Source organism: Saccoglossus kowalevskii, chromosome 20 (genome assembly GCF_978046115.1).
Source record: "Saccoglossus kowalevskii chromosome 20, keSacKowa6.1, whole genome shotgun sequence".
NCBI classification, from domain to species: Eukaryota; Metazoa; Hemichordata; class Enteropneusta; family Harrimaniidae; genus Saccoglossus; species Saccoglossus kowalevskii.
The window spans coordinates 21,600,956-21,627,229 of NC_140660.1; the positions used below are offsets into that span (position 1 = coordinate 21,600,956).

General features: G+C 38.2%; 1 protein-coding gene and 1 long non-coding RNA gene across 2 annotated transcripts; one reads left to right on the forward strand and one right to left on the reverse strand.

The window, feature by feature from the left end:
- Positions 1–2,797: 2,797 nt before the first annotated feature.
- LOC146730141 (uncharacterized) lies at positions 2,798–5,920 on the reverse strand. The gene has a single exon (XM_085494455.1). It carries the CDS (start codon positions 5,918–5,920, stop codon positions 2,897–2,899), a length of 3,024 nt encoding a protein of 1,007 aa, XP_085350581.1. The 3' UTR covers positions 2,798–2,896.
- Positions 5,921–10,377: 4,457 nt separating this feature from the next.
- On the forward strand, positions 10,378–13,691 carry LOC144356287 (uncharacterized). The gene is made up of 2 exons (XR_013421423.2): positions 10,378–10,502; positions 13,567–13,691. It is a non-coding gene; the product is annotated as an uncharacterized LOC144356287 (long non-coding RNA).
- Positions 13,692–26,274: the final 12,583 nt, after the last annotated feature.

Here is a 26,274-nt window from a genome sequence, read left to right on the forward strand (position 1 = left end):
GATAATAAAAGTCTGGCCTAAAGCACAGTAATTGTTGTGCATTGAGTAGTTACAATCATTCCATAATCATATTTTACGATAGTTATTATAAAATTTGTAATTTGATAATACAACATTCACATTTTATGACAGACCAAAAGAAAAATAAAAAACTGAGAAAATCAAATTTCATAAAAGTTTAGTTTGTGCCATCAGAAGCTGCCAACTGCCACATAAAATGTTGAATACCTATCACCTTGGTCAACACTGAAGTGATCCATATTTGTATTTCATCTTGACACAAAATTCAGTCCACTTAGGGCACGCTGGTCTTGTGAAAACAGAATAATCATCAGCAAACTACCTACATACTGTAAAGGGGTTAATTATTCACTGGGTTTTAATTTTGCTTATTTCGCTGACTGGAAAATGCGCTTAATTAAAACCCAGTGAATATGTAAAATTTAGCATAGAACACATTATCTAAATAATAAAACGGTGAATTTAAAACCTACTGAATATGCCTGAAATGGTAAATCAGTGAAATTTAAACCCAGTGAAAATTAGTCATTTTACAGTACATAAAATCAACGGAGCAATCATGTACCCTGTAACCTAGCAACTTGAGAACACAAAACTTATCTGTTAGAAATTACAATTTTTCAAACACTTTGCATACAAATAATGCTATGAAAATAAAAACACAATTTCAAAATAATATTTGCCCTAATTTGGTTAGCTTCAATGTCAAGTTTAGATTAACCAATTAGATAAGCCACTGCATATTCTCCTCTAACCCTGCTAGTTCAACTTATTATTTCACTTAATAAGTTTAAACTGTTCAAAAAACATTGTAATTTACTTTCCCTCTTTGGTTTGAAAATTTACATAATGGAAACATTTATGGTGCAATGGTGTTGCACATTGGGTTTTTCGATCATTAAAACTGACACATGAAAAACGCAAGTTATTTGTATCTGATGCTGACACCCCTCTCAAAAAAACCCTGAAAATTTCTCAATGCAAAATTAAACAAAAAGTACAAAACCCAATACATACTACTAGTTTCGTCTGCATTTTTGCAAACCTTCATGTACATTGACATTTTGTATGTTGCCTGATTTTTGTATCGCATGTACAGTAAAACATGTCAAAATTGACCTTGGCTGAAACAGTGATTTATGGTAAGTTTTCAGAGGGAGTTGGTTTATTTGTGATATGCTTGGCTTCGATAACAATATTTACATGTGCTGTAAACATAGGATACATGTACAATGTTTACATTCACTCATGTTTCTAGTCCAGGTTTTGAGTAATGTCTTACTGTAAAATACTTTATTTTTGCTTGGAATTAATTTTCGCTATTTTTGCTAAAGGAATGATTCAGTGAAAATTAAATCCAGTGTATATACCTTTTATACTATATTTTACATTCAACTTGTCAAAAATCAGTGAAAATAAATTCCATACAAAACACCCAAAAAGTGTTTTCAGGGAAAATTAATTCCAGCTAAAATAAAGTATTCTACAGTAATTGATTTAAAATGGCAACTATCCCATGGTGCATCTCACTTATTATGTACTCTATTTCTCAGTGTGAAAGACATGAGTATGGCAGTGCTTTAATGTGTGAAAATTTGTCTTTTTGTCATCAGACTTAGGTAATCCCTCCATTATTCTAAGCAGGGTTTGTAGGAAATGAAAAATGCTTGTCTAAAACAAGATTGAAACAAGTATTTTTTTTTTACTGCATTTGAGCCAGAGATACTTGTCTATTTTTTGTCGATTATTTATTGGTATTTTGTAAAATGCATGAAATTTTCAACCAAAAGTGGACATGTTTTTTTGAAATCATGCCTGTCAAATGACATTTTCACTCATCTAAAATGACAGGTAGTCAGGTGACTGGCTCAAAGCCTTGTTCTAAAAAGATACTATTTATACTGGAAGTCTTCATGAATAACGAACTAAATGTGAAAAAAAAAACATGTTTGCAGACGATGTGATTGTAGCCTTATATACATTGTCATATTGGTCAGAGGAATTATCACCTGCGTATGTGACGGATGGCCATAGTGTTTCATTGTTTATAAACAAGCGTCTATCTATGAGTCTTTGCGTTTTTAGCGTGTGTTGTTATCGTCGCTTGGGAATCAATTCCTGTGCAGGTGACGACCCTTCCACTTTAAGTACCAATATGACAATGTATATACATATTTTTCGTAACGATGGTATATAAGGAAGGCTACAATTACATCGTTTGCCAACATTTTTCACATTGATTTTGTTATCCATGAAGACTTCCAGCTGGGAATGTGTTAATAAAGTCGAGATTATTTGATAATCATTTTGTTAGGGTTTAAACATTGCAGCATTGTTAAAGACACCACAGTCATCGCATCTGATCAGATTTTGTCATAACATGTCACATTAATCTGTGATTCAGCCAATGACGGTGAGAGAAAAAACATAATACAATGCAATGACTGTGAAGCTTTTATTTACTGTGAGATTATGTTTATGGTCAACAAGTATAAACACAGACTACAGGGACAATTCACCACGTTCAATTACCCACCATAGACTCCAGTCAGTCAAAATGACTATTTTGAACTGTAGACATTAATCTGCAATTCAGCCAATGACTGAGAGAAATCTAAGTCAGGGGAAGCTTCATGACCTCAAGATTTTCCCCTTACGTCACAAACCATGTGACCGGGGTAATGAGGTGCCGCCATATTACCTTCCAAGTCAGTCTCATTTCTCTCAGCAGCGAGTGAGGTGCAATAAAAGTGGTGCGATTTTTTTCCTTGCCGAGTTTTTGGTCTAACTAGCTGTCACCTACATGGCAGCTGTGGCTGGTAGGATAAGTCTTTCTTATTTTTTTACCCCCCCCCCCCCCCCGTGTCGTATAAACTCAGACTACAGGGACATCCTGTGGTAGATCACAAACAGCCCTCTTTTTTTTTGTTCGTCTTAGTTTATTGTCTGTGTGCAGTTTCATATGAGCTGTCAAGTTTCCATTCTGCGTGAAAGCCCTATTACAAATCTGACACTGGTATGGTTTCACACCAGTATGTATCCTAAGATGGCAGTTTAATCGGTACACAAAAGCAAATCCTTTACCGCAATACTGGCATTTAAAAAAATCACGCTGGGTATGCATTTTCTGATGAGCTAATAAATCGCTTTCGATCGGGAACATTTTCCCGCAAATTTCGCACTGGAACGTTTTTTCGCCACTATGTCTCACTTGATGTTTCAGCATATTACACTTGACCGTGAAAGCTTTGTCACACAGATTACATTTAAATGGTTTCTCACCAGTGTGTGTCCGCATGTGTATCTTCAAGAACCCCTCTTTCAAGAAATTCTTTCCACAATACTCACAGGGGAAGGCTTTTTCACCGTAGTGTAATCGTCTGTGCTCATGCAAATAATATTTGGTGCTGAAAATTTGTTCGCATTCTTCGCACGGATAGGCATCTTTAACAGCTTTTGTTTTTGAAGCTTTACATTTTCGAGATCTGTTATTGAAGTGTATTCGTCTGTGAATTTCTAGATTATTTTTCTGAGTAAATCGCTTATCGCACAAATCACACGGGTAAGGTTTCTCACCAGTATGAATCTGCATATGTCTCTTCCAACGATAGTTTGTCGCAAATTTCTTACCACATTGCTCACACGGATAAACCTTCCCCACGCGATGAGTCTGCAGGTGTGTCACAAATTTATACCGACCGTGGAGCACTTCATGACAATGTGGACATGGAAAATCTTCTTGCTGCTTGCTGTGTACTTTCATATGACACTTGAGATTCTTTTTAGAGGAAACGACTTTATCGCATTTGTCACAAGGATATGTTTGCACTGAGTGGCTTTTTGCATGTGCGATTAGGTAAGCCTTCGTACGAAAGGTTCGATCACATTGGTTGCAAGGGATTTTGGGGCCGTCAGAATGCACAGTGATATGTCGCTTGAGGCTCCCTTTTGAGGCGCACATTTTCCCGCACTCTTTGCACCTAACTGACTTCACCATTACGTGTTTCTTTGCATGGCGTCTCAAGAGCGCACTTGTCCTGAATTCCTTTTCACAGTTATCGCATTTGTGTATTGTATGACTCTTCCAATGCTCAACTAACTCAGCTTCAGTTTTGAATACCAACTTGCACTGTAGACAAGGGTAAGTCTTTGTCCTTGGGTGATACATCATCATGTGACGTACAAGATGACATCTCGCATCAAATTGCTTTGTGCAGTGACAACAATGGTACCTTGCCCTACCACTATGAGATTCTGTATGCTTTGTAATATCCTCAACGGAAGTAAAAATCTTATCGCATTTTTCACAAATGTAGACTGCTCGTCGAGTTTTTACAGGTGGATTGGCACTTGAACTTGGTTCATGTTTGCCCAGTTTCTCTGTAGGTTTACTCACTGTGTTCCCCTTACTGCTTGGATCAGACTGTAATTCAGTAATTGAACATTGTTTGTGTTTGTCTATTTTCTCTGCATTATTACTTACTGTGGGACCCTCACTGCTGTCATCAGACTGGGGATCTTCTTCACCAGTGTGGTCATTCATGTGAAGGTTTAACACTCCTTTTGTAGTGAAACTTTTACCACAATAAACACAAAGGTATAAACAATCAGAATCCTCCTCTTGACAATAGGAGTTTGCACGATTTCGTTTGTCACTGGTAGTTATTGCAGCATGTTGGTTGTCACTGGTAGTCATTGCAGCATGTTGGTTGTCACTGGTAGTTATTGCAGCATGTTGGTTGTCACTGGTAGTTATTGCAGCATGTTGGTTGACAGTGGTAGTCATTGCAGCATGTTGGTTGTCACTAGTAGTCATTGCAGCATGTTGGTTGTCACTGGTAGTTATTGCAGTATTTTGGTTGTTACTGGTAGTCATTGCAGCATGTTGGTTGTCACTGGTAGTTATTGCAGCATTTTGGTTGTCACTGGTAGTCATTGCAGAAGGTTGGTTCCTACTGGTAGTCATTGCAGCATGTTGGTTGTCACTGGTAGTTATTGTGGCATGTTTGTTGTCAGTATAATGATTAACATTGGTAGTTGATATTGTACACTGGTTGTCATTGGTAGTCACTGCAGCTTGCTGGTTAGTACTGGTAGCTGGTACAACCTGGTTATCACCTGATAGTGTGGCATATTGCTTACCACCAAGAGCCAATGTAGCATTTTGGTTGTTATTAGTAGTCACTGTAGAGTGGCGAGTGCCACTGGTAATCACTGTCAAAGACATTGTATCATGTTTGTTGTCACTGGTATACAACGCCACTTGATGTTTTGTATTGACAGATTTTGGGCTATTATTTGTAAATACTGCACACTGCTGGTTATCTCTGGTAGTCATTACAGGATACTGGTTATCACTGGTATTTACTACAGCATACTGGTTACCCCTGGTAGTTGGTACATTTGGGTTATTGTTTGTAGTCATTGCAGCAAATTGATTATCGAAACCAGGTGTTGCAGGAAGCTGTTTGTCATTGTCAGTGATTTGAGCATAATGGTTATCATTGGTTGCTATTATGGGACAGTGGTTATCATTGTCAATCATCTGTGCAGCATGTTGGTTATCACTGGTTTTTAATTTGATATGCTGGATATCACTGACCGTTCCTAAATGATACTGGTTATATGTATCATTGATAGTCAATGTAGCGTTTTGGTTATCACTGCTAGTCAATACAGCATTCTGGTTATTATTGGTTGTCATTGCACTATACTGTGTATCATTGGTCATCATTGCAGCATTCTGGTTATTATTGGTTTGCATTGCAGGATACCGGTTATCAATGGTAGTCCTAAGAGGATTTTGGTTATAACTAGTTGTCATTGCAACATGTTGGTTATCAGTGGTTGTCATTACAGCAAACTGGTTGATACTATCATCAGTGCCACCACCATCCATTGTTGCAAACTTGAAATTAACTAAAATTGAAAAACAAAAAATTAATTACATACAATTTATTATAAATTTGATTCTGGAATAACATTTTCATCACTAGTAAAAATGGTTCAAAGCAGATTTGATGTGTGGATTAATTATTTTAATAAGGTACAGTACAGTAACCTCCAAGCTGGCTATCAGCTGTGTTTGTCCTTTCGTAAAAAATATAAATTTTAAAGTGAGTATCATTGTTATTAATAATTAAAACTAATATTTGTGGCATATTACTAATATTTAGATAGATTACATAATATAGATATGTGGCAGTTTTAAAAATAAATTAAGGCAGCTTTAAACCAGCTAAATGTTAAGTTATGCTCAGACAACTACACAACCAAACTTTCTTTCTTTCTTTCCGAGCTTTCTTTGATGTCATCTCTACACCCCAGTAGAGCTTTTTACCACCTATGGTTATTGAAAGAGCAGACTGCCCATGTTTTTAACATTTAAAGTGTAATACATGTTTTGAGAAAGAAATGAATCAATAATTAACATAATGTAAAATACTTTAATTTAGCTGGAAATAATTTTCGCTGAAAAAAAGTTTTGGGTGTTTTGTATGGAACCAGAGGTACAGTACAGAAGAGTGACATGATACCAAGATCCTGTTTCAATCTTGCTCTCGCATAAGCATTCCAACTCAGAAAAATGCGAATGCACATGCCCGAGGTAACTAGGATACTGGGATTTCCAGATGGATCAAAATAGCTGCTCACGATATGACGGATTACGATAACTATCTTTTTCACTGTATTACATTTTTTTACTATGAATGTGGTAATACATGTTTTATTGTTTTATTTTAAACCACCTATGTCATATCAGAAGGTAGTAGCATCAGTCTCGCTAACTACGAGATGAGACTTGAATGGGATCTTGACATGATGTCAACATACAGTACTATGTGCGTTGCAAACCCCAAGTAATGTACCTTTGGTTGCGTATATTGCCCCCTTTCAATGGTTAGTTTGTTTTTAAATGTTGTTTGTTGCATCATATGTTAAAGAGCACTAGTCGTATTACCACGCATGCACTAGATATGGGTCTCATATAAACAAAGATTTCTGTAGTAAAACCCACCCTTTAACATTGTTGTCAATGAAATGTTAAACAAAAATAAAAAAGAAAATGGTTTGACAAAAATATTCAAAAAACAGATCTGCGTAAATGTAATGATTTGAGGCTATGACGTTAGTCAGTCGCCGGTACATTCGCCTACCACTCGTATAATAACAGTGAGGCGAATGTACCGGCGACTGACTACGTATACCGACCCTACTTTAGGTCATTTTTTATTATCCAAGAAATGCTCCGAGCGCCGGTGATCTGAACCAGAACAGTATTGTCAGTAAATTGAATTTCTCAAATCCATGTCCGTCGCGATTCAAGGTGGTCAATATATACATTGTACACACTGTCAATAAAAATAACTTAGTAAGACTTGAACATTATAATATTTTTAATATTTTGCCTCTAAAATGCGTCAGTAATTATTGCAGATTTTAATAAGATAATAATAACACTTACCGTCGACGGCAATGTTGACAATAACCACAAATCGAGATTTAAGATAATCATCTTTTATATTTATAGAACGCAAGTTCGTCGTTAAAAACAATTACAATATCATGCAAAAAAGGCAAATAATTATAAATTCGCTCACTCAAAAAATTAATATATATATCTATAACTTGAAAATAGTTGGCAGACTATCGCCAAAATTCAAAGTAAATGCACTATAACGTGTTTTCAAGAAACGAATGACCGGTATAAAATATCATAATACTGAAAAAGGTGCAATCACAATATGGACGTTGAGGGCGCAAGTGAAAATAATATGCATTCACAACTACTGTGTCCAATCATGGAACGACCATGGTCCAATCATGAAAGGTACTATAAACGTTAATACCTTCCATGGTAAAATTCAGGGCTACCGTACACACTTCTGGGAGGAAATCGGTGTACAGCATTGAATTAAAAGAAAATGGGATTGTCTCAAATTGGTTCATTGATTGAAACATGGAACTAACATGAACGTGTTTAGTTTGATATACTAGTGGTATCGATTGCTGTATGCGCTAAAATATACACACATATTGAACACCAACAAATAATATGTCTTTTCGAATAATTTTTCACATTAATTGTTGTTGTTGTTGTTGTTAATATGCTGTGTACTCTCTGGTGTTATAGTTTTAATTAATCAATTAATTAAAACTGTAAATAGGGACCGGTATTTTGATCAGGTACGTTACGCGATATATATATCATAAGAGAATTAGGAATTTCTGCATGTCAACGAACGTGTTAACTTGAAGGCATTGACTTTACATTATTCATTTTCTCCGGTGAAAGACGGAGCCCGGGAGACGGCGCTGTCAGGAACCACCACAAGAGAGCGTGGCAACCGACGACGCGGGAATCGCCGACTCAGAAAAAAACGGAGGGCGTACAAAGGTTCCGTCAATGGTCAATCTTTGCATAAAATGCGCGGGTTGAAATTATTCTGCTAACGACACCACTGTGAAAGTATTTTATTCAAACACCGATGTTGAAACAAGTGAAAAATCTGTGTATGACGGCCGATGCATACTTGTCCCATTGCCTGTCGGCCCCCCTCTATTGTGAATGCGGATGACTACCCGCAATTGCGGACATCAGTTGCAGTGTTTGCATCGGCAATAAAACCCTGACTAAAATGCGATCATATGGTAGATTTTATGCCTTTTACCAGATGTATATTTCGAATCGAAACCCCCAGTAGGCCTACTGTGTAACATCGCTAAATCGGGCGAAAAGGAAAACGGGCGAACCGGTAATTGGGCGAACTGGTAATCAGGCGAAGGAGTTCGGACGAAGTGTATTTTGGGCGACGTGACCGCCGACTGTACCCCGAAACAAACAATTATTATAAAATTTCATGTGTTCCATATTTTTCTCTTCAAAATTCCAAACTTCGACACTTCAATAACCAACTTGAACTTGTCCTATTTATTTGCGCAATAAAAACAATTTGAAAAATTTACCCAAAATAAAATATTTAAATACATGTATAGTCCAATATGAACAAATCTGTTTCAAATAATCACGCAATGAGCGAGCTCATCACAACTGTCCGTATATAACCACCCACACTTCTACTTTTGCCGTTACGATATGTTATTAACACAAACAGCTGAGCTTGACTGATGAGCGCTGATAACTTGAAGAGAAATTCTGTGTAATAGCATTTGGTCTCTCGCGTACGACAATTTAGGCACCAGCTGGAAAAAAATGTTAGGACGCTTTTTCATAAGTTTCGTCAAATTCTATTGTTTCTAACTCGCGAAAACGAATTATTTACGGATACCATAAGTCCATTTTTATGGAAAAACTTATTACAGTATACGCTCTTCAGACAGCTGTGTTATTAATTGGCAGATTAATTGTATAATTCTAAGTTGTGTAAATAGTAAATTAGTTCACCATCTATGGCATAATATAATATTCAATTTCCTTTTTTGAAATGGCTTTTTTAATTGATCATTCTATTTTATATCCCAGTATATAATTTTCATGATCAAAACGTGAAATGATTCATTCAATAAGGTGAACTATCCAGTGGAGTTGTTTCGTGCATTGGCAACAAATGTGTGAATGGATTTATGAATGAATTTATGAATGAATGAATGAATGAATTACGACGTGCGTTGGTGGCGTCTTCTCGATAAATAACAGCTGTTTTTTGCTCGCATTATAAATACGTAATGAAGTGAAATTTATTTTCAAAAATCTCGTATATACCACTCGTATCTGTCAGTACATTGAGGTATACTGCTATGTCTATATTGTTGAGTTGTTGTTTTTTATTATGCGTACATTTATACTTTTAGTGACATTATTTCGTTTTGATAACTTTTCCATTTATTACATAGCAATTTATACGATTGAATGAAATAAATTGAAAAGCAATTGCTTCGTAATGTTTTATTTATATTCAACGTGTCCGACTTCCCCAATATTAGTTTGACGTCTTCTGTTGAAGTTGGTTTGACCCAATTTGTGCATAGCAAACCATGGCAGAAACGTGGCTTTCAATGTTGCTGTTTTTATGTTCACAGCACTATGGCGGTGACAACATTACTTCTGGAAATCATAAAGTACCTTCAAAGGCGTTGGCAAGATTGTTTACATAAGGGGCAAGATCTGCTCACCATCCCTCTACCTTACGAGGGGATCCGGGGGCATGCTCCCCTTAACAATTTTGAAATCTAGACCCTCCAAAACGCTATTTCCTGCATTTCGAGTGGCAAACAATACATTTTCGTTGGAAGCCACGTAACCCACGCTCTCTGTCTGTTTATGCGTTCGACTAGAGACTGTGATTTTATAGCGATGCTAATCACAACATACCAGAGAGGGCGCTATAACCCAAAACGGAAAATGGCGAACCTGTGCAAAACGTGAGGTCTTGGTGCGTTTTACGTTGGTGATACTTGGCTCTGTTTACCTATCTGCTGACGCCTTAAACCGGAACTAGCTTTGATTATCGTCACAGTAAGTAAGTTGACCAGATTATGTTCACAAAGCACTGATAAATGCGACATAGTTTTGGAGTTTGTTTTTCGTGGCTCACTATCGCCTTGTTGGGAGTCCGAGAACAAAGGTCACCTTTCAGTGGTGAGCACCGGAACCACAGGGGAGTCATAATCCGGCATGTGTTTCATTTTAACTCCCCACTTATACGTCCCTAGATCATCTCTTATGTTAGTAATTTACATATCTTTACTTCCTAGTCGATATTTCGGATACTTTCAAACGCTCTGGGACTGATACAATGTGGACGATCTATTGTAATTGTATTGCTAAGCGCCACCATGGAGCTACCTCCATGCCGCCACCAAGGACATAGTCAGCCATAAATAAAGCCACAGAATTTATAATTATAATTCAATGATAAGATAAACTTTATTACTGCTGAATGGAAATAATAAAATACATTTCTACTTCAGCTCTGGTCCATAGTCGAATATTCTGCTGTATTTACCGGTACTACTGGTACTGGTAACTTGTCGGCGTCCGGCATCACAGGGATGAAATGTTTCATATATTGATGACTTTATAGTGGTTTCGTAGATTAATATATAATAATAATAATAATGAATTTATTGCATCCTTAAAAATAGTTCCATTGGTTGACAGGAATAAAATGTTAGTAATTAAGTACAATACATATAAAACTAAAGTAAAATGTCGGTTATTGTTATTTCTGATCTTAAATATTTTGTATAAGGACTCAACAACTTCTTATTATTATGTCTTCTTTTGAACTCATAAATATATTTAAATATTATGATCAAGTATAGAAAATAAACAAATAAAAAGTAGGATACACTCCATTTCATTATAATTGAAAACAATCAAAATTGTAGTTATGATGTTAACAACAAATTACAATTGTCATATCTATTCACCAACTGAACAAGTATTAACAATTTCTGGTCAGGTCAAAGGTCAGGAAACAGGTGACTATCATTTCGCATGTGTTAAATTGTGATCATCAGTGTGCATCGCCATGACAATGTGTGCATCGCCATGACAATGTTCACTGAATCAAAACAATTTTGTTTCTGTGGGAGTAAAAGTTTTAACATTCTGGCAACCTTGATTACATCATGGTTACGGTAGTAAGTAAAAAAAAAGAGTGATCAGAAAAAACAAAAGGTTTTTAATCCTCTTAATCTCCGCTGTTAATCCTGGGATTTGTAGATCTACGGTTTCACAAAAGTATGAATGTTTTTCTCTATAAAAAATTTATAAATGTTTTCGAAATTTTAAATCATTGGTGAAAATAACTTTGACAATGCCTTATTGGATATATCTTTTACGTATACGACGATAAATCAGCCAACGATTGGATGAAACCTGCCAAGCATCAAAATAGTGTGTGTTACCAAATGGTTTTTATCGCCAGTGAACACATCTGTTTGGATTTAAATGAACCATGATGGTATTCTGTGGTTCATACTTAGAAATAGTTTATAAATTTCCTTACTGTGGATGCATGAATGGAAATAACATCTAATTACCAACATTGTCAACAAACTTGCTAACGAATCACCTGTGCTGATTCAAACTTGCGTCTAAAATCATTATCAGATTAGGCCATCACAATGTCAATAGGATGCCAAGATACTTTTAGAGAGAGGCTTGACTGGTATATGAATTTTCCATTATAATTTTAATTGTCACATTCCCCATTGAGTTCAGTTTTTTAAATTTAAAATAGCCCAAAACAAAGGAAATTTAGCATAAAGTAACGACTTGAGACTGTGCCCTTCGCAGTAAATACCATTGCCTCCTTTTGAGAATGAGGTGGCCCAAAGTGTTACAAATTGATAAAGACCTCCAGACATCAACACAGGCTTTTCGCTCACAAGTTTGCTGACGATGTTGGTAATTAGGTGTTTCTTCCATTCACATGTCCACAGTAAAGTATACTCATGCCGTCATGAATTTCTATGTTGCTAAGATACACACCACTGTACCATGTATTTATCTGCGCGAGCTGCTCGGGAACACTGTTTGAAGAACTGATGAAAACAGCTATGAGGGGTGGCAAGGGGGAGGGGGTAGCTGGTACAGTTTTACGGGAAATAAATAGGGCTTTTTACAATTTACAATGAAAAAAGACGTTTTTACAGTTTACAGTGAAAATTGAATGTTTACAGTTTACAGAGAAAATAAAGGTTATTTTACATTTTACGGAAAATTAAGAAAGAAAACCTAGAAAATTCTTGTACGTACCGAGAAAAATGACACATTTTTACAGTGTACGAAAAAAATATTTGATTGATTACATTGTACATCTAGCCTGTGACACAATTATGGAATTTATTTTGTCAATTTACGTTGTACGAACAAAAAATATTGCAATTACGTTGAACGAAAATAACCCTTGTCCCCCCATCTATAGTTGAGAAACAGCACATACTGTAAAATACTTAATTTTTGCTATTTTTGCTAAAGGAGCCGCTCTTCAATGAGTAACTGCTGTTAAGGACTCCTCTCAATGGCTGGATAGACTGCAGTACTAAACCCAAAATTTGATAAACAAAATTAACCAAATGTCTAAGAAGCCTAGTGGGTACCTGTTTTAACACATCGACTGCTAAAAAACCTTCACAGATAATGAATAGGAAAAATGGTGTTGACAAGCAAAGGGTTGGTCTATCAGGTTTATTAGGAACGTTAAAGCTATTCTATTTATACGGTAAAACAGGTATTTTTCGCTAGTATGTTATATTGGCTAATTTAGCAAATCTGTAATTTCACTATTTCAGGATGTCGCTAATTTGAAAGAAAAAGTATGTTCTCACAATGACATGTTGGCAGTTTAGCTAAATTAGGATTCTGTTAATTGGTGCCAAATTCATTAAAATGGCATGTAGTTGTTTCAAAATGTATTACAGTAGTATGAAGTTTATTGTCTTCTATTTATAAAGTTTTCTGTCTTCTATTTATAAAGTTTTCTGTCTTCTATTTATAAAGTTTTCTGTCTTCTATTTATAAAGTTTTCTGTCTTCTATTTATAAAGTCCATTGTTTTCTATTTATTCTATGTAGCCTATTGGTGATGTCAGCAAGGTGTATGATGATAGAGGAGTGAATCCAAGATGGCTGCCATTGAGTCATTGCTACAATGTCCACATTGTGGGGATTTATTTACACAAACAGATATTTTGGAGGAACATGTAAGATCGCACGAATGTAGGTAATTTATAAAATATGACGATAATTAAAATACCATAATAATTTCAGTTATATCAATCTGCAGAGGTACATTACTTGGAGTTTGTAACGCGCATAGTTTCGTCACGTCAAGATCCCATTCAAGTCTCATCTCGTAGATAGCGAGACTGATGCTATGACCTTCTGACATGACATATACTAGTATCAATGTTCAAAACATGTCTCGCCACTATCATAGTGTGAAAATATAATACATCGAAAATGTACAGAAAATATAGTTCTCGTAATCCGTCATATAGTGAGCAGCTATTTTGATCCACCTGGACATCCCAGTATCCTAGTTACCTTGGGCATGCACATTCACATTGTTCTGAGTTGGGAACACTTATGCCAGAGTAAGATTGAAACAGGATCTTGATATCATGTCACCATAGTTGCAAACCCTGAGTAATGTACCTCTGGTACCCGCTAATACTTTTAAAGTTGCATTCCCATTGTGAGGTACCATCTCTCCCGTCTCTACCTACCTACTGCATGCTTATAGGAACCACAACTTTTTTTATTTGGCCTCTTCATGCATGCAAGCTATGAATTGTTTGTACTGAGGGTCTACTGTGAAACAGTTTGTTTTCACTCCCGCTGACATTTAATTTAACTACTGTAAAATACTTTATTTTCGCTTTGAATTAATTTTCACTATTTTCGCTGAAGGAATGATTCAGTGAAAATAAAATCCAGCAAATATAACTTTTTTCTTATATTTTACATTCAATTTGCCAAAAATCAGTGAAAATAAATTCTATTCAAAACACCCAAAAAGTCTTTTCAGCGAAAATTAATTTTACAGTATTTTGATGTTTTCAGCAATTTCATTAGGTTTCACAGACTAGGCAAAGGAAACAATGAGTTCTATTGTTATTTTACATGTTCATGTAGATTTAATTTTGTGATCCATGTAAAACATGTCTTTTTCGCGGATTCCCTTGTTTAAAAAATCAACGTTCACAGTTGTATAATTTGTAACTGTAATGTTAAGGTAGAAACCCACTCATAAATTGGAATACCCAGGATTTATTCATTTTGCAATAAACTGTACGCCAACGCAATATACGAATATTGATGTAGAAAAGGCTGGGGGTCACCAGCCTATTTTTCGAGAAAATGATGGTTGTATTTTCGTGAAAAGTCACCATTTTGACACTATTATAACACTTTTACCACAGGTTCCTATGGCAGAGATATTATGCAATATCTCAAAATCTAGCCTGGTGACATAGGCTGAAAAAATCATATATTGTTAATGAGTATTTTTTGTTGCTCCAAATTATTTAAAAAATCTGGGTTTTAAAAAGTGCCCAAAAATGCAATTTTCTTTAACATTGTGTTTTATGGAATTGTTCTAAAAATAATGTTTTTCAAAAAGCATAACTGTAACACACAAAATAATGCTATTTCATTGTACCATGAGACATTAGCTTCATGATTGTACATAATAAACTAATGAACATTATCATGCGATTTATGACCAATTATGACTGGGCTTCTACCTTCTTTGATTTAAATTTGTAGTAGATTTAGATTCAGTCATGATGGCCACACCACACAAACATATTCCACACTATTGGAGGCCATTGCTCTAGGTGAATCGTCAGACATTTCCCACAATTCATTAGTCACACTTTTCGTAGGTCTGGCGCCCTCACAACTTCCTGTGTGTAAGGTCAACTCAGAGTGAGGCTATTTGGGTAAGATTTAACTTGACATTTTTTCAAAGTTAAGAATATTTATAAGAAGGGTACAAAATATTAATTTTTTTTTAAATTTTTTTTCGCAGCACGTCAGAAAAAGCCTGATACTGATGTACAGAGTGAAACTGTGAAGGCCGAGACGAATACCGTAACGGACGACACAAATAATACGCTATGTGTTGATGACAGTCATTCTGGTGAAAGTGGACCTGATGTCAGTGAAACCGCTAGCGATTTAACAGATGCGCACTCGACTGTGGTTTACGACGCCCCTAGTGAAGCAGTTGCCATGGATACTGGAAGTCAGATGGCGAACGCAGGAATCGGATTGATTTGTGAAGCCAGTAGTAATCTTCCAAATTCTCCCAATGTGGTGCCTGTTAAGCTGGAGCATGCAGTGACTGGTGAGATCGGTTTGGCAACTGGGGGATCGGGTTCCGGCAATAGTGCCGGTAACTGGAACCAGGCTCCAGTGAGTAGGGATGTGCATATGGATAATCAAGAAACTGGTACAATGTATCTGGGCAATTCCGGTCCTGTAAATACTGAACATACTGGTACTGATATCACTGTAGTTGATGGCGTAACGAGTAGCGTTACTTTGAGTAGTACTCACCAGTCCGACGGAAATCAAACATTGTTTGTTTTATCGCGAATGCTTGATGACCACGAGGAGTCCTACAGCCAGTCACAATTGATCTCTCCACAGCCAGGGCCATCGTCAACCAATCAGCTTACTAGAACTGTGAATTTGAACGATTCAGAGAGTGATTCTGAGGAACATATTCCAGAGGACGTTTTAGATTTGCCCAATAATCGAAAACTGAAAGCTGATAGTTGTCACTTTTACAAGCCGAGCATTGGGAGTTCGTGGCAAGAACCGACAGAGTATTTCCCGTCAGAGTTTCAGGATTCGGATCTCTCTGAGGATGAGTATGATTGCAACTTGGGACTCTGGCATGATCACCTAACAAAGACGTCTGTTGAGAACTTTAGCGGTCCGACACCAGGACCAACATTTCGTGTCGCTGAATCTCAAAATCTTGACAAAGTTTGCGCTGATTACTTTCTGCAGTTTATTACAGAAGACATGCTTGCTGAAATGGTTAAGATGACAAAGAAATATTCTGTGCATTGTATCCGTAAGAAGCAGAGACTTGATCCAATGTACACCGACAAGGATTGGGACTTGTGTGATCCTGACGCTAAAATTAACGTAACAGAAATGAAGGCTTATATTGCTGTAAACATTCTCATGGGTGTCAGCCCTCGAATAGAAGATCTGGATTACTGGTCGCTGGAACCCGCTTTGCAAAATCCCAGAGTGGCTCGAAGCATGACACATAGCCGTTACCAGAAGATATCTCAATATTTCCACCTCGCCGACCCGAGACACGATCCTTGTAATATGCCATTGACGTACGAGGAACGGTTTTTGAGAGTACAGGAGAAGCCTTTGTATAAGCTCGGAAATTTCTACATGCAGTTTCTCGGTAATTGCATCAAGAACTACAATTTGCATCGTGATATCTGCGTTTCTGAAGACCAGTTGTATTCACCCAATTGCGTAGTGCCGAACAGAAGCCCTTGCGTCAAGCCATATGTACTGATGGATGTGTTAACCGACTACGTTCAAAATATTGATTTCACTGCTCCGCTGAAAGATGGTGACAGTAAAGTGAAAGATGTCGTCAATTCATTGGTGAGGAACGTGGCTTTCCGAGGGCATCATCTGTATGTTAATGGTTTTTACACATCAGTCGACCTTGCCACCGTTCTTCTTGAGCAGAAGACGTATTTGACAGGCGTTTTACATCCTGGGTATAAGGACGCACCTTTTGAGATTATGGACGTACCACAGAACAGAGCTTCTCACCACGTCAGAACTCTTAAGAAGGGTCAGTTCCTTGCACGGCGCTACCGACTTGCCTCTATCTCGGCTGTTACATATCGTGATACGTCACTTTCTACCATGATATCTACGTGTCATGAACCGTTCGTACATGCGGCAGACTCTGATTGGCTGCTGAGGTACATCAATATCAACAATTCTGCTCACCTAGTTAAGATTCCTGCACCGCGGATGGTGGTTGAGTACACTCAGACACGTAGTCACGTCAACAAAGCCCTTCAATCTCACACGCAATACGCTACTTTCCAGTCGCGACAGCACAATAAATGGTGGAAGAATCTTTTTCAGTTTTGTCTCAACGTGGCGTTATCCAATGCATACGTCTGCTACAAAGAACAAAACAAAGTGGATACAGCACGATTTGATTTTAAAACATTCGTCTTGCGCGTTGTGGATGGTTTACTTAATAACCTGCCTCGTGTAAAGCCAGACACACCTACGAAGCCAAGTCCAACCGTTGTTGATGTAACTTCTAGTCATAAGCTGTCATTGCACAATGGACGTGGCAAACCCTGTTTCCAGTGCAAAGCTGACGGACGAACACAGCCGAGTGGTTATGCTAGAGACACGCGCTACTTTTGTTCAGTCTGTGCTGTGCATCTCTGCAAAGGAATGTGTTTCACTAAATGGCACAACCGTCTATCCGCCGGCGACACCATGACAAGGAACCTTGGGAGGAGATCGTTCAAAGGTGCTGGGTATCGTAAACGATTCGGTACTGGTAAAACTTTTGGTGCTATGCGCAGTGAAGTCGTTAGAAGAACCGGTGCTACGTCAAGTACAAGGTCGGACTTCAGAGGAAATGTTGCTCACTCAAAGCAGTATTCTCAGGTAAGGCAACTTCTGTTAATTGTAAATTTCACAAGAGTCAAATTTCCAAGAGTGTAATGTTGTTACTTGCCGTGTTTTGATGCCAGCTCAAAAATTAATTGACAAAACCATGTATATTTAGAGTTATTTATAGGTCAAAATTTTGACCATTCTCACGTCTTTCTCACGTACGTGAGTTGGGTCGGCCGGAAATTAGCCATTGTCACGTAATTACTTTTTCGTGTGGGAGTTTGACAGTTTCCGGTCAGTTCTCACGTGCGTGAGAATGACTGTTTTTTAGTGCGTTCTCACGTGAAAAGAAACATTGCGTTAGAGTCCGATCTCATGTGCGTGAGAATGATTGTTTTTTAGTGCGTTCTCACGTGAAAAAGAAAAATGCGTGAGATGACGTGAGAACGCACTTAAAAGCAATCATTCTCACGCACGTGATTTTGGGTTCTAACGCAATGTTTCTTTTTCACATGAGAACGCACTAAAAAACAATCATTCTCACGCACGTGAGATTGGGATGCAAAACCCTATAAGGGATCTCACGCATTTTCGATTTTCACGTGAGAACGCACTAAAAAACAATCAATCTCATGCACGTGAGATCGGGATCTAACGCATTTTCGATTTCCACGTGAGAACGCACTAAAAAAAAACCATTCTCACGCACGTGAGATTGGGATACAAAACCCTATAAGAGATCTCACGCAATGTTTCTTTTTCACGTGAGAACGCACTTAAAAGCAATCATTCTCACGCACGTGAGATCGGACTCTAACGCAATGTTTCTTTTTCACGTGAGAACGCACTAAAAAACAATAATTCTCACGCACGTGAGATTGGAATGCACAACCCTATAAGGGATCTCACGCATTTTCTTTTCACGTAAGAACGCACTAAAAAACAATCAATCTCACGCACGTGAGATCGGGATCTAACGCATTTTCGTTTTTCACGTGAGAACGCACTAAAAAACAATCATTCTCACGCACGTGAGATTGGGACGCAAAACCCTATAAGGGGATCTCACGCAATGTTTCTTTTTCACGTGAGAACGCACTAAAAACAATCATTCTCACGCACGTGAGATTGGGACAAAAACCCTATAAGGGATCTCACGCAATGTTTCTTTTTCACGTGAGAACGCACTAAAAAACAATCATTCTCACGCATTTCCCTGTTTCACAACACCTGTAAAGGATCTAACGCATTTTCTCTTTACGTGAGAACGCACTAAAAAACAATCAATCTCACGCACGTGAGATCGGGATCTAACACATTTTCGTTTTCCACGTGAGAACGCACTAAAAAAAACCATTCTCATGCACGTGAGATTGGGACGCAAAACCCTATAAGGGATCTCACGCAATGTTTCTTTTTCACGTGAGAACGCACTAAAAAACAATCATTCTCACGCACGTGAGATTGGGACGCAAAACCCTATAAGAGATCTCACGCAATGTTTCTTTTTCACGTGAGAACGCACTAAAAAACAATCAATCTCACGCACGTGAGATCGGGATCTAACGCATTTTCGATTTCCACATGAGAACGCACTAAAAAAAATCATTCTCACGCACGTGAGATTGGGACGCAAAACCCTATAAGAGATCTCACGCAATGTTTCTTTTTCACGTGAGAACGCACTTAAAAACAATCATTCTCATGCACGTGAGATCGGACTCTAACGCAATGTTCCTTTTTCACGTGAGAACGCACTAAAAAACAATCATTCTCACGCACGTGAGATTGGGACACAAAACCCTATAAGAGATCTCACGCAATGTTCCTTTTTCACGTGAGAACGCACTAAAAAACAATCATTCTCACGCACGTGATATCGGACTCTAACGCATTTTTGATTTCCACATGAGAACGCACTAAAAAAAATCATTCTCACGCACGTGAGATTGGGACGCAAAACCCTATAAGAGATCTCACGCAATGTTTCTTTTTCACGTGAGAACGCACTTAAAAACAATCATTCTCATGCACGTGAGATCGGACTCTAACGCAATGTTCCTTTTTCACGTGAGAACGCACTAAAAAACAATCATTCTCACGCACGTGAGATTGGGACACAAAACCCTATAAGAGATCTCACGCAATGTTCCTTTTTCACGTGAGAACGCACTAAAAAACAATCATTCTCACGCACGTGATATCGGACTCTAACGCAATGTTTCTTTTTCACGTGAGAACGAACTAAAAAACAATCATTCTCACGCACGTGAGATTGGGACGCACAACCCTATAAGGGATCTCACGCAATGTTTCTTTTCACGTGAGAATGCACTAAAAAACAATCAATCTCACGCACGTGAGATCGGGACGCAAAACCCTATAAGGGGATCTCACGCAATGTTTCTTTTTCACGTGAGAACGCACTAAAAACAATCATTCTCACGCACGTGAGATTGGGACGCAAAACCCTATAAGGGGATCTCACGCAATGTTTCTTTTTCACGTGAGAACGCACTAAAAACAATCATTCTCACGCACGTGAGATTGGGACGCAAAACCCTATAAGGGATCTCACGCAATGTTTCTTTTTCACGTGAGAACGCACTAAAAAACAATCATTCTCACGCATGTGAGATTGGGACGCAAAACCCTATAAGAGATCTCACGCAATGTTTCTTTTTCACGTGAGAACGCACTAAAAAACAATCATTCTCACGCACGTGAGATTGAGACGCACAACCCTATAAGGGATCTCACGCAATGTTTCTTTTTCACGTGAGAATGCACTTAAAAACAATCATTCTCACGCACGTGAGATTGGGATGCAAAACCCTATAAGAGATCTCACGCAATGTTTCTTTTTCACGTGAGAACGCACTAAAAAACAATCATTCTCACGCACGTGAGATTGGGACGCACAACCCTATAAGGGATCTCACCCAATGTTTTTTTTTCACGTGAGAACGCACTAAAAACAATCATTCTCACGCACGTGAGATTGAGACGCACAACCCTATAAGGGATCTCACGCAATGTTTCTTTTTCACGTGAGAATGCACTAAAAAACAATCATTCTCACGCACGTGAGATTGGGACGCACAACCCTATAAGGGATCTCACGCAATGTTTCTTTTTCACGTGAGAACGCACTAAAAAACAATCATTCTCACGCACGTGAGATCGGACTCTAACGCAATGTTTCTTTTTCACGTGAGTACGCACTAAAAAACAATCGATCTCACGCACGTTCACGCATTTATCTGTGTCACCCTTGAAGTGTACTGTGTTACGTGAGAACACACGTAAAAACACCCATTCTCACGCACACGCGTGAGTTTGGCCGATATCCGGTCTAACTCACGTACGTGAGCATGGTCATTTTTTGGCATTTTAAATACCTGATATTTATTTTGTGAAAAAGCATCTAAAATTGATACTTTTGCTTCGAAAGCCATAAAAGGAGTTAGGTAAAAAAAATATAAATGATTTGTTTTTGGTCAGTAATGTGTGTCAGTTTAAAAAGGGGTCAGCCACAATTGTTTTTTTGGTTTCTGCCAAAACACTGAAAAAAAGAAAGAAACAAGGAAAAACAAATCTTTTTTGGGCCTTTTTTTTTGAGCTTTCCTTTTCCAAAAATCTTTAATGAACAAATGGTTCACCTTAAAAGAAATTGGCACATTTATGGCTATGGTATATGCAATGTTGACTGTGGATGTTAATTATTTACAGAATTGCGTGTTTGTACTTTGGAAGCAAATACTAGTATATTTAATTTATTCAAGATAGTGAGATACACATGTCTATTTTATTGTAAATATATATTATATGTGATAATATTATTAATGGTACCATAGGGCCAGCCCGGTAAACTGGATCTGAAACAGGGATTTATGTTTTTGGTGTTTGGTTCCATGATTAGGCATGGTGCTTAATTTAATTTCATGTTACCATAGGGCCAGCCCGGTGGACTCGGTGCAAAACAGGCATTTATGTTTTTGGTGTTTGGTTCCATGATTAGGCATGGTGCTTAATTTAATTTCATGGTACCATTGGGCCAGCCCGGTGGACTCGGTGCAAAACAGGGATTTATGTTTTTGGTGTTTGGTTCTATGATTAGGCATGGTGCTTAATTTAATTTCATGGTACCATTGGGCCAGCCCGGTGGACTCGGTGCAAAACAGGGATTTATGTTTTTGGTGTTTGGTTCCATGATTAGGCATGGTGCTTAATTTAATTCCATGGTACCATAGGGCCAGCCCGGTATTAAAACTGGATCTGAAACAGGGATTTATGTTTTTGGTGTTTGGTTCCATGATTAGGCATGGTGCTTAATTTAATTTCATGGTACCATTGGGCCAGCCCGGTGGACTCGGTGCAAAACAGGGATTTATGTTTTTGGTGTTTGGTTCCATGATTAGGCATGGTGCTTAATTTAATTTCATGTTACCATAGGGCCAGCCCGGTGGACTCGGTGCAAAACAGGGATTTATGTTTTTGGTGTTTGGTTCCATGATTAGGCATGGTGCTTAATTTAATTTCATGGTACCATTGGGCCAGCCCGGTGGACTCGGTGCAAAACAGGGATTTATGTTTTTGGTGTTTGGTTCCATGATTAGGCATGGTGCTTAATTTAATTTCATGGTACCATAGGGCCAGCCCGGTGGACTCGGTGCAAAACAGGCATTTATGTTTTTGGTGTTTGGTTCCATGATTAGGCATGGTGCTTAATTTAATTTCATGGTACCATTGGGCCAGCCCGGTGGACTTGGTGCAAAACAGGGATTTATGTTTTTGGTGTTTGGTTCCATGATTAGGCATGGTGCTTAATTTAATTTCATGGTACCATAGGGCCAGCCCGGTAAACTGGATCTGAAACAGGGATTTATATTTTTGGTGTTTGGTTCCATGATTAGGCATGGTGCTTAATTTAATTTCATGGTACCATAGGGCCAGCCCGGTAAACTGGATCTGAAACAGGGATTTATGTTTTTGGTGTTTGGTTCCATGATTAGGCATGGTGCTTAATTTAATTTCATGGTACCATAGGGCCAGCCCGGTAAACTGGATCTGAAACAGGGATTTATGTTTTTGGTGTTTGGTTCCATGATTAGGCATGGTGCTTAATTTAATTTCATGGTACCATTGGGCCAGCCCGGTGGACTCGGTGCAAAACAGGGATTTATGTTTTTGGTGTTTGGTTCCATGATTAGGCATGGTGCTTAATTTAATTTCATGTTACCATAGGGTCAGCCCGGTGAACTGGATGCAAAACAGGGATTTTCGTTTTTGGTGTTTGGTTCCATGATTAGGCATGGTGCTTAATTTAATTTCCTGGTACCATATGGCCAGCCCGGTGGACTCGGTGCAAAACAGGGATTTATGTTTTTGGTGTTTGGTTCCATGATTAGGCATGGTGCTTAATTTAATTTCATGGTATCATAGGGCCAGCCCGGTGGACTCAGTGCAAAACAGGGATTTATGTTTTTGGTGTTTGGTTCCATGATTAGGCATGGTGCTTAATTTAATTTCATGGTATCATAGGGCCAGCCCGGTGGACTCGGTGCAAAACAGGGATTTATGTTTTTGGTGTTTGGTTCCATGATTAGGCATGGTGCTTAATTTAATTTCATGGTACCATTGGGCCAGCCCGGTGGACTCGGTGCAAAACAGGGATTTATGTTTTTGGTGTTTGGTTCCATGATTAGGCATGGTGCTTAATTTAATTTCATGTTACCATAGGGTCAGCCCGGTGAACTGGATGCAAAACAGGGATTTTCGTTTTTGGTGTTTGGTTCCATGATTAGGCATGGTGCTTAATTTAATTTCCTGGTACCATATGGCCAGCCCGGTGGACTCGGTGCAAAACAGGGATTTATGTTTTTGGTGTTTGGTTCCATGATTAGGCATGGTGCTTAATTTAATTTCATGGTATCATAGGGCCAGCCCGGTGGACTCAGTGCAAAACAGGGATTTATGTTTTTGGTGTTTGGTTCCATGATTAGGCATGGTGCTTAATTTAATTTCATGGTATCATAGGGCCAGCCCGGTGGACTCGGTGCAAAACAGGGATTTATGTTTTTGGTGTTTGGTTCCATGATTAGGCATGGTGCTTAATTTAATTTCATGGTATCATAGGGCCAGCCCGGTGGACTCAGTGCAAAACAGGGATTTATGTTTTTGGTGTTTGGTTCCATGATTAGGCATGGTGCTTAATTTAATTTCATGGTATCATAGGGCCAGCCCGGTGGACTCGGTGCAAAACAGGGATTTATGTTTTTGGTGTTTGGTTCCATGATTAGGCATGGTGCTTAATTTAATTTCATGGTACCATTGGGCCAGCCCGGTGGACTCGGTACAAAACAGGGATTTATGTTTTTGGTGTTTGGTTCCATGATTAGGCATGGTGCTTAATTTAATTTCATGTTACCATAGGGTCAGCCCGGTGAACTGGATGCAAAACAGGGATTTTCGTTTTTGGTGTTTGGTTCCATGATTAGGCATGGTGCTTAATTTAATTTCATGTTACCATAGGGTCAGCCCGGTGAACTGGATGCAAAACAGGGATTTTCGTTTTTGGTGTTTGGTTCCATGATTAGGCATGGTGCTTAATTTAATTTCATGGTATCATAGGGCCAGCCCGGTGGACTCAGTGCAAAACAGGGATTTATGTTTTTGGTGTTTGGTTCCATGATTAGGCATGGTGCTTAATTTAATTTCATGGTATCATAGGGCCAGCCCGGTGGACTCAGTGCAAAACAGGGATTTATTTTTTTGGTGTTTGGTTCCATGATTAGGCATGGTGCTTAATTTAATTTCATGGTATCATAGGGCCAGCCCGGTGGACTCGGTGCAAAACAGGGATTTATGTTTTTGGTGTTTGGTTCCATGATTAGGCATGGTGCTTAATTTAATTTCATGGTACCATTGGGCCAGCCCGGTGGACTCGGTGCAAAACAGGGATTTATGTTTTTGGTGTTTGGTTCCATGATTAGGCATGGTGCTTAATTTAATTTCATGGTACCATAGGGCCAGCCCGGTGAACTGGATCTGAAACAGGGATTTATGTTTTTGGTGTTTGGTTCCATGATTAGGCATGGTGCTTAATTTAATTTCCTGGTACCATATGGCCAGCCCGGTAAACTGGATGAGAAACAGGGATTTTCATTTCTGGTGTTTGGTTCTATGATTAGGCATGGTGCTTAATTTCATGGTACATGTACCAAAGGGCCAACCCTGTGGACTAGATGCAAAACAAGAATTTTTGTTTTTTGGGTTTTGTTTCATTATTATGCATGCTGCTTAATTTCATGAGAAATATAATTACAATACTTGTACCTTTACTGTATTTATCCGGGTATAAGCCCAGGGTCTTGAACATGAAAAATTGGCAAAAAAAGGGTTGGGCGTTGGCCAGGAGATCCCCGGCGAAAAAAACGAAAATTGACAACACGCAGATCGAACTGAGACAGGGAATAGAACGGCAAATGAAAACATGCAACGGAAATAAATGAACAATATGCAACACTAGAAGTAAAACAAAAATAATGTATTGCTTATAATGTGACAAATAAACCAGAAATAATAAAAATTGACAGTGAGGAATCATTTGAATTAGGATTTTCCCCCCAACAAACATGCCCAATACGCGTGAACTCAAAATGAATTAAAATGTCAGGGGTTAAACTGCATAAAATGATTTCCGGTCTCGACAAATTACGAATCAACCGTCATACACGATCAATAATAATTTACAAATTTACACAGTAAAAATTATAAAAATTCATAGCTGTTTGAAAAAACTTCTCAGATCTTTATTTGTACGTTCATTACCATCTTCGTCAAACTCAAAACCCTCAAATGTTCAAGTCGGCGTCACTGTAGCCGTCGAACAAAATCCCTACAACTTATTCCTGAAGTTCGTCGATATCGTCCCACACAATTTGGACTTAGCACTTTTAATCCACGGATTTCACAGTCTGTCAGCTTGGCACTTTTCATTCATATCTAATCATAATAAAGAGACAAGAAAAATAGGGTCGCTCTGCTGCGATGGCACACAGATGTTTACAGTCTAGCAATCGTCTTTGACCTTTATGCATCTGCTTTACTGATTGGCTAAGAATGACATCACTGCTAGTA

What these genes read in the sequence shown, in the direction of transcription:
- LOC146730141 (XM_085494455.1), bottom strand. Translation starts at nt 5,920, where the DNA reads ATGGATGGTGGTGGCACTGATGATAGTATCAACCAGTTTGCTGTAATG.